Source organism: Falco punctatus (genome assembly GCF_963210335.1).
Source record: "Falco punctatus genome assembly, chromosome: 5".
NCBI lineage: Eukaryota > Metazoa > Chordata > Aves > Falconiformes > Falconidae > Falco > Falco punctatus.
This window is the reverse complement of record NC_137584.1, coordinates 68,206,568-68,219,076: the sequence shown is the minus strand read 5'-3', so window position 1 is coordinate 68,219,076 and position 12,509 is coordinate 68,206,568. Positions and strand designations below refer to the sequence as shown.

The following is a 12,509-nucleotide window of genomic DNA, read 5'->3' as shown; positions in this document are numbered from 1 at the left end:
CATCTACAAAGGTCAGGGTTAAATGACTATCCACAACCTATGTGCCAGAGAAATTTTATCTGACCAAACAAGGAAGAGGAAACTAAAAATTCAAACATGCCACTTCTGTCATTCATGGCATTGGTGAAAAATCATATTTTGATCATGGTGGGAAGCACAGAGTTGGCATATACATGCAGAAAACTTCTAAATGCAGTTGATTTCAACTATTAAATATCTGTCATTAAGTACTATCACCATCCAGGACTGAGTTTTCATTAGATCTTTCCAGTGCTTTATTTTTAATTTGAGAAATTTTTCTTGTCCTTTCCTGTGGATCAATACTGTGTTTTGCCATGGACAGAGAGAAAAAGCTCAGTGCAGACATCCATATAGGGACAAGAGTGAAATAAGTAGTTTTACATTTACTGTAACATGGTCCACATTAGCTTAAAGCACAAATCCTAGGCCACAATCAGATACAGTGATAGGAGTCATGCAGAGACCCAGACAGATTAGAATAAAAAAAATACCCAAAACCCACCACCACGAAGACTATTTAAGCATTGCTGGACTCAAGCACAAGCCCAGGACCTTGGCTGGGAGAGTCCCCAAATGATGTTGTATCCAATTTAGGACAAAGTCAAGCAATAACACTCCACGTGGCAAGCACTGCACTCGGGTGAATGCCAGGCCTGTTAGCTTGCCTCCGAGTAGGTATCTAGCTGTACAAGTGCTCCTTTGACGTTCTAACATGAAGTTTAACAGCACAGTCTGTGGCTAAACCACACTTCAAGCACCAGCAGCCAGAACACAAGGTTGTGCCTACAGGTGTGGGGGGAACTCGGCCCCCTCAGCAGCCCTGCTCTCCTCTGGTTTCGTTCAGGAGCCAGAGCAGAGGAGTGTAGCTGTCTGGACAGCTTCCACACCATAGATCAAGTTGGGTCCAAACAACTGCTTGGTGTTCTTGCCAGGACATGGGAAGTATTTAGGTATGCTCTAACAAGAGCCAGATGCTACACTTCTTTATTCACAACTTACACTGTGGAATGAAAAAAAACATCCAGGCTTAGGTTTCTCATCCGTTCCCACCCAAAGCTGTTGAACAACTCAACTATTATTCACTCTTAGAAGTTCTGCCCAATTTATGTGCCTTGAATCAAAACTCTAAAGGAAAAAACCCTAGAACTTATCTTACACTAAGTTTCCTTCCAGGTCTTTCTGGAAAAAAAAGTTAAAAAAAAAAGACCTTTCCATATCATCTCAATGCGTTTTAAAAACAACCCGATTTAAAAATAATTACTGGAAGTATTATGTATTACACCAATTAAAATAGTGTATTTTACCATGTAAATGCTCAAAAAAACCTGTAATTTCTTAAACTTAATGGAAAGGAAATTACTGAAATTATTTTAAGTCTCAATATACAAAGAAACACCACTACGTGGCTAGTCTATCAGAAGTAACTCTTGGCTAAGCTGTAAGTTGTAGAGGTCATGTAGCTCTGCAGATGGTAACTTTTCGGTGAATCTGTGCTCCATACTGGAGAAACATCGCTGTAGGCAGAACTCTCCCTTTAACACATGTACTCAAGTAGATGTACTCAATCTATCAACTTGTTGTAGACAGATGCAATTTAACCTTTAGCCTCTTTTTATATACTGTGGTTGCCTACCAGAGTTTGCTCTGCTGTTGTTTTTAGCCATACTGTAGATTTCAGCCTTTCTACCACCTCTTTTTCATTAAATTATTCTTCCTTTGATAGCTTGCTCTAGCTCTACTTAAGTTGAAAGCCTTACCTTGCACAGCATTTTAGAAGACACCCAAAGTCTGTTTTCCCTATTATTTCCTCTAACATTCTCTGCCTAGAATTCTAGTTTACTCTATATAAAAACAGCTGTGGTTTTGCACCACATGTGTATGGTGCAGTCTATGGGAGTGCCAAGTGCCTCAGTTCTGCTGTGCTTACATAGCCAGCATGGAAGGGCTACAGAAATGGAGAGCAAAGTTAAAGGCAGGTCCTCCACTCCTTCCTCTAATACAGGTAATTTTCCACCAACTTTGGCAACTGACAGTCTGAGTCAAGTTTCATGTCCTCACACAATTCCTTCTTTTTAAACCCACCTATAGAGTACTTCATCTACTTCTACCACTTACCCTAACCCCTATAAACCTGCTAACAAATTTACTAGAGGATTTAGTGAAAATAAGCGGCACTTATTTTCATCACAGGATGAAGTCTATACCATGATGCATAAAAAAAACCCAGCCTGCACTAACATAGCTTTTAGTACACAACTGTGATCATAGAATAAAATGTTTTTCTTCATTTAGAATTGATTTACACATTGTAAGGATTTTATTTTTTCTTTTACTCAAGCACAACACAGTGTGTTCTCCTCCCCCAGATGCTCCTTTACTGTCTGATAACCTTTTATTCAGATTTTTGATAGGAGTACAAGCCCAATTGTAAGGACACATGCCACAACTCACTTTTAAAGATACAGGTAAATTTTAAGGCTTGGTTTTCTAGGGAAGAAAGTTTGTATCAGCTGTGCACTCCTGCCTTTAGCAATAACTTCTGACTTTGTTAGCCAGTTCCTGCCCCACCTGACAAAGGACTAGAGGCCTCAAGATGATATTAAAAGGCTCAGTTGGTGGGTTGGTTGAGGGGAAGCAGAACATGCTAACTCTGTGGCTTCACTGCAGGAAAAGAATGCAACATGAGCTCATTCCATACTAAAAACCAGAGCACCTGTGCAGGATATCTAAACTGCAGACACAAACACGTAGAGTCTGGCTTCACTGGCTCTACATTATCATTATCACAGCTGTTACTACTCTATGCGGTGCACTGGTCAGCACAGCTACGGCTGACTAGCAGAAACATGGTGCAGTCTCACCACACTGCTAGGTCTTGATGATGACTAAATGGACCGAATAGGCTAGAATAACAGCATTAGCAACACAAACCAAAGAGGAACGTATCCTTTCACTGGGAAGATTAATCTCCAAGATTAATTTAAATGACTAGAAATACTTACTACACGTCTATAAGTGTCTACTAGTAGATCAGTCTAGCTAGTTTTAAGCTATCACCTAGGCAAGACAGAAGTCAAGCTTTATGCTGCCTTGCCAGGAAAGGAGAAGGTTGCCAATTTCCTAGCTGCCTTCTTGCACAGGCTGCATTGATTTGGTGAAGAACTTATTTCCGGCTATTATACACTTCCAGAATGTGTCTGATTTTGGGCAAAGGCAAAGTTATTCTGCTGATAATGTAACCCCATATATATTCCTTTAGCCTTCACATTACAAATCTATCTGCCTTAGATTTCAGAGACTACAGAACATAATATTAACATTTTGAACACTTAACACTTCATAAATATTTGATTGGCACATAAGAGCAACTGTTACATTAAAGAGTATCTGGTTTTCATGTGCATATACCAACAGAAGGTTGGGTTGCTAATCATTTTGTAGAAACAGAATACACTTCTGGATGAGTTCTAACAAAATAAGTGGATTTTCTAGTGGATATACAGTTAGCTGAAGGCAGGGCAAAGAATCCTCTATTTTTGGTATACATGTCAAATATATTCTTTGAGTACATTTGACAAAAGTAATCCCAATGCATCCTTCTGAAGGATGCTGGAGTTGCATGACATGACCCTCAAAACTCAATGAATGCACTAAATGGGATAGAAGGAAGCATCATCTCACTTAATACTTTCCCACACCTTACCCAATTGTGCTGCTTATCTCAGATGTTAAAAAAGGGTAGTAGTATCTCACCTTTCATTTGCATTTAAAATTAATGTGGCAGTACAAAACATGTGGGCTAAAGCACTTGCCAGCAAGGAGTGTGAAGGTTATTTATAAACAGACATCAACATTTGTTCTAAGGTTGAAATAACAGGCTATAAGGGTACTTGTCACTCATCTGCCTCCTTTCCCACCACAGAGGATATTCGACTTAAGTGAGCTAGGAAAGTTTGATACTCTCCAAACTCCCAATTTAAAAAGATTACTGTCCTGGAATGCTCAGTTTTAAGTACCTTAATAGGATTTTATTTCAGGAGATCTGTATGCATGTACTCTCGTGGGTAGGATGGTAAAGAATATGACAAAACCCCCGCCACACCAACCCCAAACTACCATTTCTGCTCTCTCTCTGCAAAGAAACAGTGTAACCCCTTCCTTACCACCAAAACTAAACCCAATAGCCAAAAGCAGCCAATATAACTTCTGAAGTCAAATCATTTTTCAAGAATATGGATTTCAGGGAAATAATCATGTATTGTATCAGATCATACTTACAGTCTGGATCTTTCCTGAAGCAGCTAACTGACTTTGTCCAAAAGAACTCCTGTCTTAATTCAAGAACTACTGTGCAATTCATTGGTTTGCCCAGCAAACATGGGCAAAACTTCCTTTTTCTTTCATCTTACTAGACTGCACATGCAATTTAGCCATTATACATACCGGTCTTCTTTTATACACTAGGTATATGAAATGTAAGAGGTTGACAACCAAAAATACAGAATTCCAGATCATTATGTCCAAGGCACAACGATAGAGCGTAGCCCAAATGATGAACAATGCACATCCTGTAAAATGAGAAAAAGGAAGTTAAATTTCACTGAACAATAAACACATTTGTAAAAAGCCATCAAGATTGTGTCCACTGGGTGCAATTACACTGAAAAGCAACATATTCTACAAGCTTTACTACAGTTAGGCTCTGTGGATCAACGCATGCAGTTATAGCGGAGTTAATCACTACAATGCTACCAACAGGCACTGAGGGCAGGCTGGCAGCAGACTGCAGTCCTAGTGCACGTGACTGCAATACTGGAGCAACAATAATTCAGATCGGGACTGGAGAAAGCAGAAAGGTGCAGCCCACGATGGTCTGTTACTAAAATGAAGTAGAAATGGGATGGGGGAAAACAGTATCTTAAGTAAAAAAAAAAAAAAAAGCAGCTCACAAAACTTTGTTGCTAGTATTGCATTAATTAGACAAGTAAGAGCTTAGAAATGAATGCTTGTTGTTCAGATCAGTAGCATCCATACCTACCTAATGGGCAGTACTTGCACAAAAACCTCCTAAAGTCATATGTAGGTATTTCTGAGTATTTAAACTAAGTATCATTGCTGCATTTTGACAAGGTCACAGCAGGAACCTGAATTCTCTTGTATGACAAAGAGGAAATTTCAAATGCTTATTCTTTTTTTTTTTTTTTAGCTGCTTTACTTTGAATAGTGACATTTGCTTTAGATCATACAGCATGCCTTCTCTTTAAGGATTCTATTCTAGCTTACAAAGACAATACTTATCAAATGGTTATGCAACTGTGAGCCTACCATCCAATAGGGATGGCTGTGGAGGTCACAGATCTGTTTTCCCTTAAGTTTTGTGCAAAGACAATAAGGGACAAGGTACCAAATTAGTGTCCCTTCCCCTTTCTCCTTGAAAAGGATGATGATTCATGAAATTAGTATTACCTATTCTGTCTGGGTTGTTAATTGGCCAGGCACCATTTACACACAGATCAGAAAGATCAAAATAAGGTGACTCTTGATCAGCTGGTTAATTAGATTATAAGGGAAAGGAGGGTATGAGGTCTGGAAATATTAAAAAGCAGCAATATCGTGGAGCAGCACAGAGGTGGGGCAAGGCCATCAAAGCAAAGGGGACAGATCCCTAGAAACTAGGCTTTATTACTTATGCTGCCCACAGATTAAGTTCGCTTCCAGCTGCCACCTCAAGCTTGCAAAACTCTGATTCCATATCTGCTCAAAATACAAGACCTACAGATCAAAGGGGCAGGCTCAGCAAGTGCAGAGCTCCTTTTGCTTTTAAAAGGAGAGATACACAAGATTGAAAAAAACACCTTGCATTGCTCAGACCCTTGGTCAGTGCAGTTTGTTTTAATAAGTTATCCTATAATAGCTATAAAAAAAAAAAAAAGAGGGAAGATCATTGTAAGCTCAACCATAGAAGTCCTATCATAAAATAAGCATTCTCACTTTAAAATACTTAAACATGCTCTGTGTTGTGATACAGTAGAGTTTATCTTCCTTACACTGCAATGACCTGCTCCTCCTCCTCTTTTGATCACAAAGACCTTGTCCCACACAAGTACAAGGGCTTTAAAACAGCTGTGGGACTGCAAAAGCATTACAAATCAAACCACACTTGTACAGTCTCAAGCATGCCAAATTTAGTTTTTCCTCTGAAGTCAAATTTTGGTGTTGCAAGATGCCTACAGTGGTGGAAGAAACATAACTGGAAGAAACAGAACACTGAATGCCCTCCATACCGAAAGCCTGTGCTTCTAAATAGGCAATGAAAATAATGCTGGTGATCCTCTAGTGCCATGTGTTTGAAGCCACATTTAAAGAACAGGTGGGCCGACATTAATCTCAGGGAAAACCCTCACCTACTGCAGACACACTAAGCCAGTGCACCAGCCAATACATAGTCCCAGTACTTACTTGAAACCTAAAATTAAGGTCTTAAGGATCCATAGACTTAACTGTGATTTGCAACGTAATTAATTTTAAGCAGCCAGTCACATCTAAAGTATCTAAAGTAAGTGGGGTCCACTTGTATTCAAGCTGGCATGTTCACAGAGCTGAAATCATAAGTTACGTCTCTGGGAAATTAAGAGCCTAGGCACATATAACCTTTTCAAAAAAAAAAAAGAAAAAGAAAAAAAAAAGTATGTCAGGGTCAGAACAGACCCCCATCTACACCAAGAACACCTTGAGCAGAGTACAACAATCATGAATATGGGCTCTAATTTCACCACAAGCTGAAGAGACCAGCTCCGTAATGGCCATGAACTGCTTTTTCTGTCAAAGGAAGGCTGCAAATCTCTCCTACAATTCTCCTACCTATGGTGAGTAGACCTCGCAGAAGGATCATATGAAGATTCAGAGTAGTTGGAATAACCAGTCCAACTGCAAAACAAATATTTGCCACGTGGAAAACAAGATGATGAATCTCCTTCCAGTTTTCACATGCAGTCTCATTGAAAGGCACAAGAGTTGCATTTTTTAAGTCTGGAATAAAATCTAGTGGAGTAACAGTGAGTGGGCTCATTACTGTAGTATTCATCTTGGAGACTCCTGCAATGAGAAGAAAAAAAAGAAAATAATCACTGAGCATTAAACTGAAATATATTAGACATACAAATGGATTTTAGGACTACTGCCTCTCTTCCCAGGATATATTTTTTGTTATCATTCACAGAACAAATCTACAAATGCTTTAAAAGGGTAAGCTAGATCTATAGTTCAGTAATGCTTTACTATCTCTTTCACCTAAGTGCTAGGTTTGAAGAATGGTACATTTTGAAGTTTGGACTGTAGGCACATAAACAATGCTGTCTGAAGACTAGCTACTATGACTGTCATTGCTCAGTAAAACATTCCATTTTTTGTATTGTTCCTAGTACAAATTTAAAAAAAAATACCCCGTTTTGGTCTACCATTTATTGAATAGGTCTACAATCTTAGGTAAAGTGAATACATAAGAGAATTTAACAACCTAGATGAGAAAGAAAAAAGAAAATAAGTTTATACACCATAAAGGAGACGTATTACATAAAGCTGTTCGTCTAAATAAGGAATGGAAGGTCTTAAAAGGAGGAACATGTGCTGTTTGGTTGATTAAAAAAGCCAACAAGCCACACAAAAACTGAAAACAGAGAAAGCTTCAAATTTTGGCTTTCTTGCGGGATCATTTGGAAGTGTCCTAAGCCACATATCATCTTGCACACATTAACCAGAATAGGCAAAAAAACCCCAAACCACTTTTGAGAACAGTAAATAAAAACTACCATTTCTCCTGCTAGCTGATCAGATGCTACCAAATCAGAAAGGGAGATGCCCAGGCTGCTAAGTTACAAGAGGCTGCTAGTCTTTCAAGGAAATCATTTGGTCTACCTAGTATGAGCAAGCTTGCAAGACCTTTGGTTGTCTGTGGAACTCCCGGAGAAAAGGAGACAATTAAAAAAGCTGATTTCTAATCTAAAAATACATAGGGTTTTGTTGTTGCTGTGGTAATAGCAAGTCTAGCATATTTTCCTTTCACACCAATTAAGAATATATCTGTGGGAAATATCTTTCCAATACAAAGTAAAAAATTCCTATTAAAAACAAACTACAAAGAAAAACTGGAAGATTTTAAGACACTCCCAGCCAGAGGAACACAACTTTTCCTAGATGGGCTGTCAAAACCACAGGAGAACCCTGCTTCCAGTAAGACACCTATGGTCCCCCACTGCCACAGCAGGGAGCTCAGCTTCAGGCTAGTTAAATGAAATAGGTGCATGTATCACTGAGCAAACAGGCTCCGTAACATGCAACACCACGGGATTTGCATTCAAGTACATTCTGCAGAGACAGTGCACGTCCCTGCTGTGTGTGCTTCCTAACTGTCATGTAATTCATCTGCTCAGCAGACAATTCTGAGTCACAGTTAATACGCTCAGTATTTCCTGCGGACTGGAATACACTCAGCATCTTTCTGTTACTTGAGAATGCTTCTTGGGCTGTGAAGTGATTTTGAGCTGTTTTATCCATTCTTTTCACTATTTTTCTCCTAATAAACTTGTGTACAAGATATAAGCAAGGTGGACAGGTTCTGAAATTGATCAATCTTTTAAACATCTTTTTAAAGTAGTAAGGAGGAAGAAATCAGGAAGAAAACCTCAACCCTCTGATAGATCCTCTCTGATGCCCAGAGCCTGTCACAGCTGAGGCACACTACAGAACATGCACAGGCATCTTGCATGATCAAACACTAACACTGACATAGCGCTATCCATATCTGGATAGAAGTTATTTTCAAAGAAAAAAATTAATTCTTACCAAAATACGTAATTCACTTATTTTGTTAAAAGCTCACTTTCCTCTCTTCGCTCCTACAGTTAATTCACAAAGGTAATTAAAGTATGCTTTGTTGGCATAAACAAGTTCAACATTAAATTGTTACCAGTAATCATTGTGCCCAAATTCATGGCCCAGGTATCATACAGGCATCATCCAAACATGGTCTTATTTTATGTCAGCTCTTTTGTATGAGTTTAGCAACAGAGCCACAAGAGCAGCTTTGCTGTCTGGACAAAGCTGCTCGCACACAGAGCCAAAGCACAAACCTGCACAAAGCTGCAGGACTGGCATTTTAATGTGTTCATAAACAGAAGGTAATTGCTAGCTGGGTAACAGTTTGCGTTAGTCTTACACACATCTCATCGTTGTGCTCCTGTTTTCAAACAATATAAACTTGTTACACTGGACCAGCAGTACCTCTAGATCTTTTGCAAACAGTTATCAGCTGAGTCTCTTATCTACATTAGGTCTTTCACTGTCCAGCCACCTGCCAATAAAAGCACCACTTAACATGCCAACAGAACTCACAGATACAGAACCAGCTCTAAGTCCACCAACTCACCTCAAGATCAAAACAGGTTGCAAGTAACTTCAGCTGCAACTGATTACAAATCAAGAAAGCTTTCCAGATGCTTGATTTTTTAATAGCAAAATTTAGTACTGCATCAAGAAGAGAGGCTACCTTACTCTTTAAATCTTGGCTGTAAAGCACCACACATTTGAAAATGTGGAAACCCAACAAGGCAAATTAACTCCAACATGCGACAATCTCATTCTTTTACATCCCTGCCAAAACACCACCCCCCTCCTCAGCCATAGGTACTGATGCCACAAACCACCAGCCACAAACTGTCATAATGGGAAGATGTTTCTGCAAGCGTTGACCAAGTCATTTAAAGCCATCAAGTGTCCACAGTTGTAACAACAGGATGGTCAATGCTTTTGAAAGTCTGGGCAACCTACTTGGCTGCCTAAATTAGAACCCACTTGGCTGCCCAAATTAGAACCCAGGAACCAGAAACTAGCCACCTCCATTTCTTGTGTTTTTTGTTTTGTGGGTTTTGGGGGGTTTTTTGTTGTTGTTTTTGGTGTTTTGTGTTTTTTTTTTTTTTTTTTTTGGGGGGGGGGGGGGCTGGTTTGTTTGTTTTTAATTTTATAAGCTTTGCCTTTAATACCTTGAAGTCCTTACATGAATACATTTGAACTTACTACTCACAAACATTACAGCATTACTAACGTACCACAAAACAGCAGAAAGCTGAAGACCTTCTGTCATGATAGTATTTTAAAGCTGGCAGAAATAGATTGATGCTATCTGCAAAATGACTCAAGGACAGATTGTGGCTCTGAAGGAAAGCTGCCCATGAATTTCAACTAGGGAGCCTGCTTGAGAATCAACAATAAAGGCAGGCAGGGTTACAAGGTGTAACCTACAATGTTTGTCCACAGGTAACACCAGAAAGGCAAATTCAAAATAACATCTCTGTAATTTTAGATCAATTCTTTAGTCCTAACGCCTACTGTTGTCAAATAACACTGAAGAATTAGAAAAAAGCTGCTGTTCAACACAGGAACAAGCGATTTTCATTTCCTACCCTCTCCTACCTCAGAGAGCGAAAAATTAGTTTTCTCACTACAGAATCAGACCTTTAAAAATTTTAATTTAGGGTTATGTCGACTAAGGATCAACATAGCACATTTTGAAGTCTTAAGCTTAAGTCTTCAATACATGAAGACATATCAATATCAGGAGATAAAAATACAACCAACACTGTCAAATCATTTTGGAATAATTGGGAAAGTATCAACTTAAATGGAAGCTTTATGGAGCATAAGACAAATAATTAAAAGAGTATGTTTTAATATCTAGTATTTTTTCCATCATGCAGACTGAGACTTACCAAACCAAGTGTTTGAAAACTCAAGCCAACTTGTTGTCCAAACAAGGTGTGTGTGTGGGGGGGGAATCCAAACAACAAATGCAAAAAAAAAAAAGCCCCACCACTCAGTGACACGTTTAACATTAAATCCATCAGCAATTAGTATGGTTAACATAAACAAAGCCTATTAAATTTCTTTGTGCATGAATCTGACCTGGCTTTAGGACAGAAAATACAAATTCCTAGAACGTAAATACAGTGAACTTCAACATTTTTCTATGCTCAGGACATCTTTACACAACAGACCAAACTTCTGAAAGCTATTCCCAAAAGACTTAGTCCATACATCTTCTTAAAACTAATAGCTGTTTTCTGGATACCTACACAATGCTCACAGAAGACAGACATAGCAGAAAAATCTAAAGCAGCTGGTTCTAGCAGGAGAACAGGCCAGCGAAGCTGGGAGGGGACAGGGCAGTGTGTCCCACTCGAGTCACTGCCCACTTCACAGGGACCACTGACGTCCCACAGCTTTACTGTTCAACATTATTCAAGTGAGCTTCGCAAAGCTCTGCTTGAGTATGTTTGTATAACTTTATAGTCACTGCAACTTCACAGTCCATCATTTGTAGACAGAATGGGAGTTTACAGAAGAGAAAAAAAAAAAAAAAAAATCAAGCTCAACGATTTTGTTGGGTTTTTTTATAATACCTGCAGAACTTTAACTACTTTTCTATGGTCTTGTAGCACAAAAGCTGCGTAGGGAATTTAGATAGTCAATAATTTCTTTGCTTTTGTGAGTTGAAGACAAACAGTGCTAGTGTAATCGAGTTAATTACAGCTTAAGTTACCGATTTCCTTTTTACAGTGAAGTAGGAGTGAACGCGAAAGCGGTGTAAGAAAAGATGCAGCTCACCATGCTCTTTGGGGCAGGTTAAGTTCCATTAAATGCGCCGCTAACCGCGGACACTTGCCAGCCTCACTCCGCGCTTCATTCCACAGAGCGCTTACCACCGCTCCCGCTCCGCACGCTTAACGCACGCGCCCGCCCCGCCAGGGCCCCCGCACGGCCCCGGCCCCAGCCCGGGCGCGCCCTCCCCCCGCCCCGGGCACACTCCGCGCAGTGCCCGGGGGCGCAGCCCTCCCAAGCGCCACCTCAGCCCGCAGCCTGCGAACACCAGACCCGCCGCCTATACAAAACAGTAACAATAAAAAAAAATTTAAAAAATGAAGCGAACCACCTGCCCCTTTGCCCTCGGCAGGGCCGTTTCCAAGGCTGCACCTCTCCGCGGGAAGGTCGCCAGCGGAGACCCCGCTCCCCGGGCGCCCGTCGGGGCCGTGACCGGGGCGAGCAGCACCGCGCCCGGCAGCTGCGTCCGCCCGCCCGGGGACGGCGGGGCCGGGGGCGCGGGGCCCCCGGCGGCCACAGGGGCGCTGGCGCCCGCAGCCGACCGGGGCACCCGCCGCCGCCGCCCAGGTAAAGCGCCGCTGCGGCCGCCCTGCCCGCCGCGCTCCCCGCCGCAGGGCCGTTCCCGCAGCCCCCGGCGGCAGGAGCGCCCCTTACCTGCCCCGCGCCCTCGGAAAAGTTTCCCGGCCGCTCGGACGGGACGGGGACGGGCTCGCGCTGCCACTCCTCGCCGCTCCCGGCACCGCCGACACCACGTCCCGCCGCGGCCACCGCGCCGCCGCTGTGACTAAAATAGGCAGAAGCCGGCGGGAGGCTGCGGGCGGCGCCAGCGCCGGGGC

General features: G+C 41.3%; 1 protein-coding gene across 4 annotated transcripts in view; it reads right to left on the bottom strand.

Annotated features, from left to right (window-relative positions):
- Nucleotides 1-12,509, bottom strand: part of POPDC1 (popeye domain cAMP effector 1) — a 55,989-nt gene that overhangs the window by 17,053 nt on the left and 26,427 nt on the right. The window contains exons 2-4 of one of the 4 annotated variants that reach the window (XM_080389854.1): nt 12,328-12,357; nt 6,883-7,116; nt 4,465-4,589 (exon numbers count right to left, since the gene is read on the bottom strand). In XM_080389854.1, coding sequence (XP_080245980.1) covers nt 4,465-4,589; nt 6,883-7,105 — 348 coding nt within the window. In that variant the 5' untranslated portion in view covers nt 7,106-7,116; nt 12,328-12,357. Of the gene's footprint in view, nt 1-4,464; nt 4,590-6,882; nt 7,121-11,679; nt 12,208-12,327; nt 12,486-12,509 lie in introns of those variants that run through there. The other 3 variants (XM_080389857.1, XM_080389856.1, XM_080389855.1) reach the window with 3 other exon arrangements.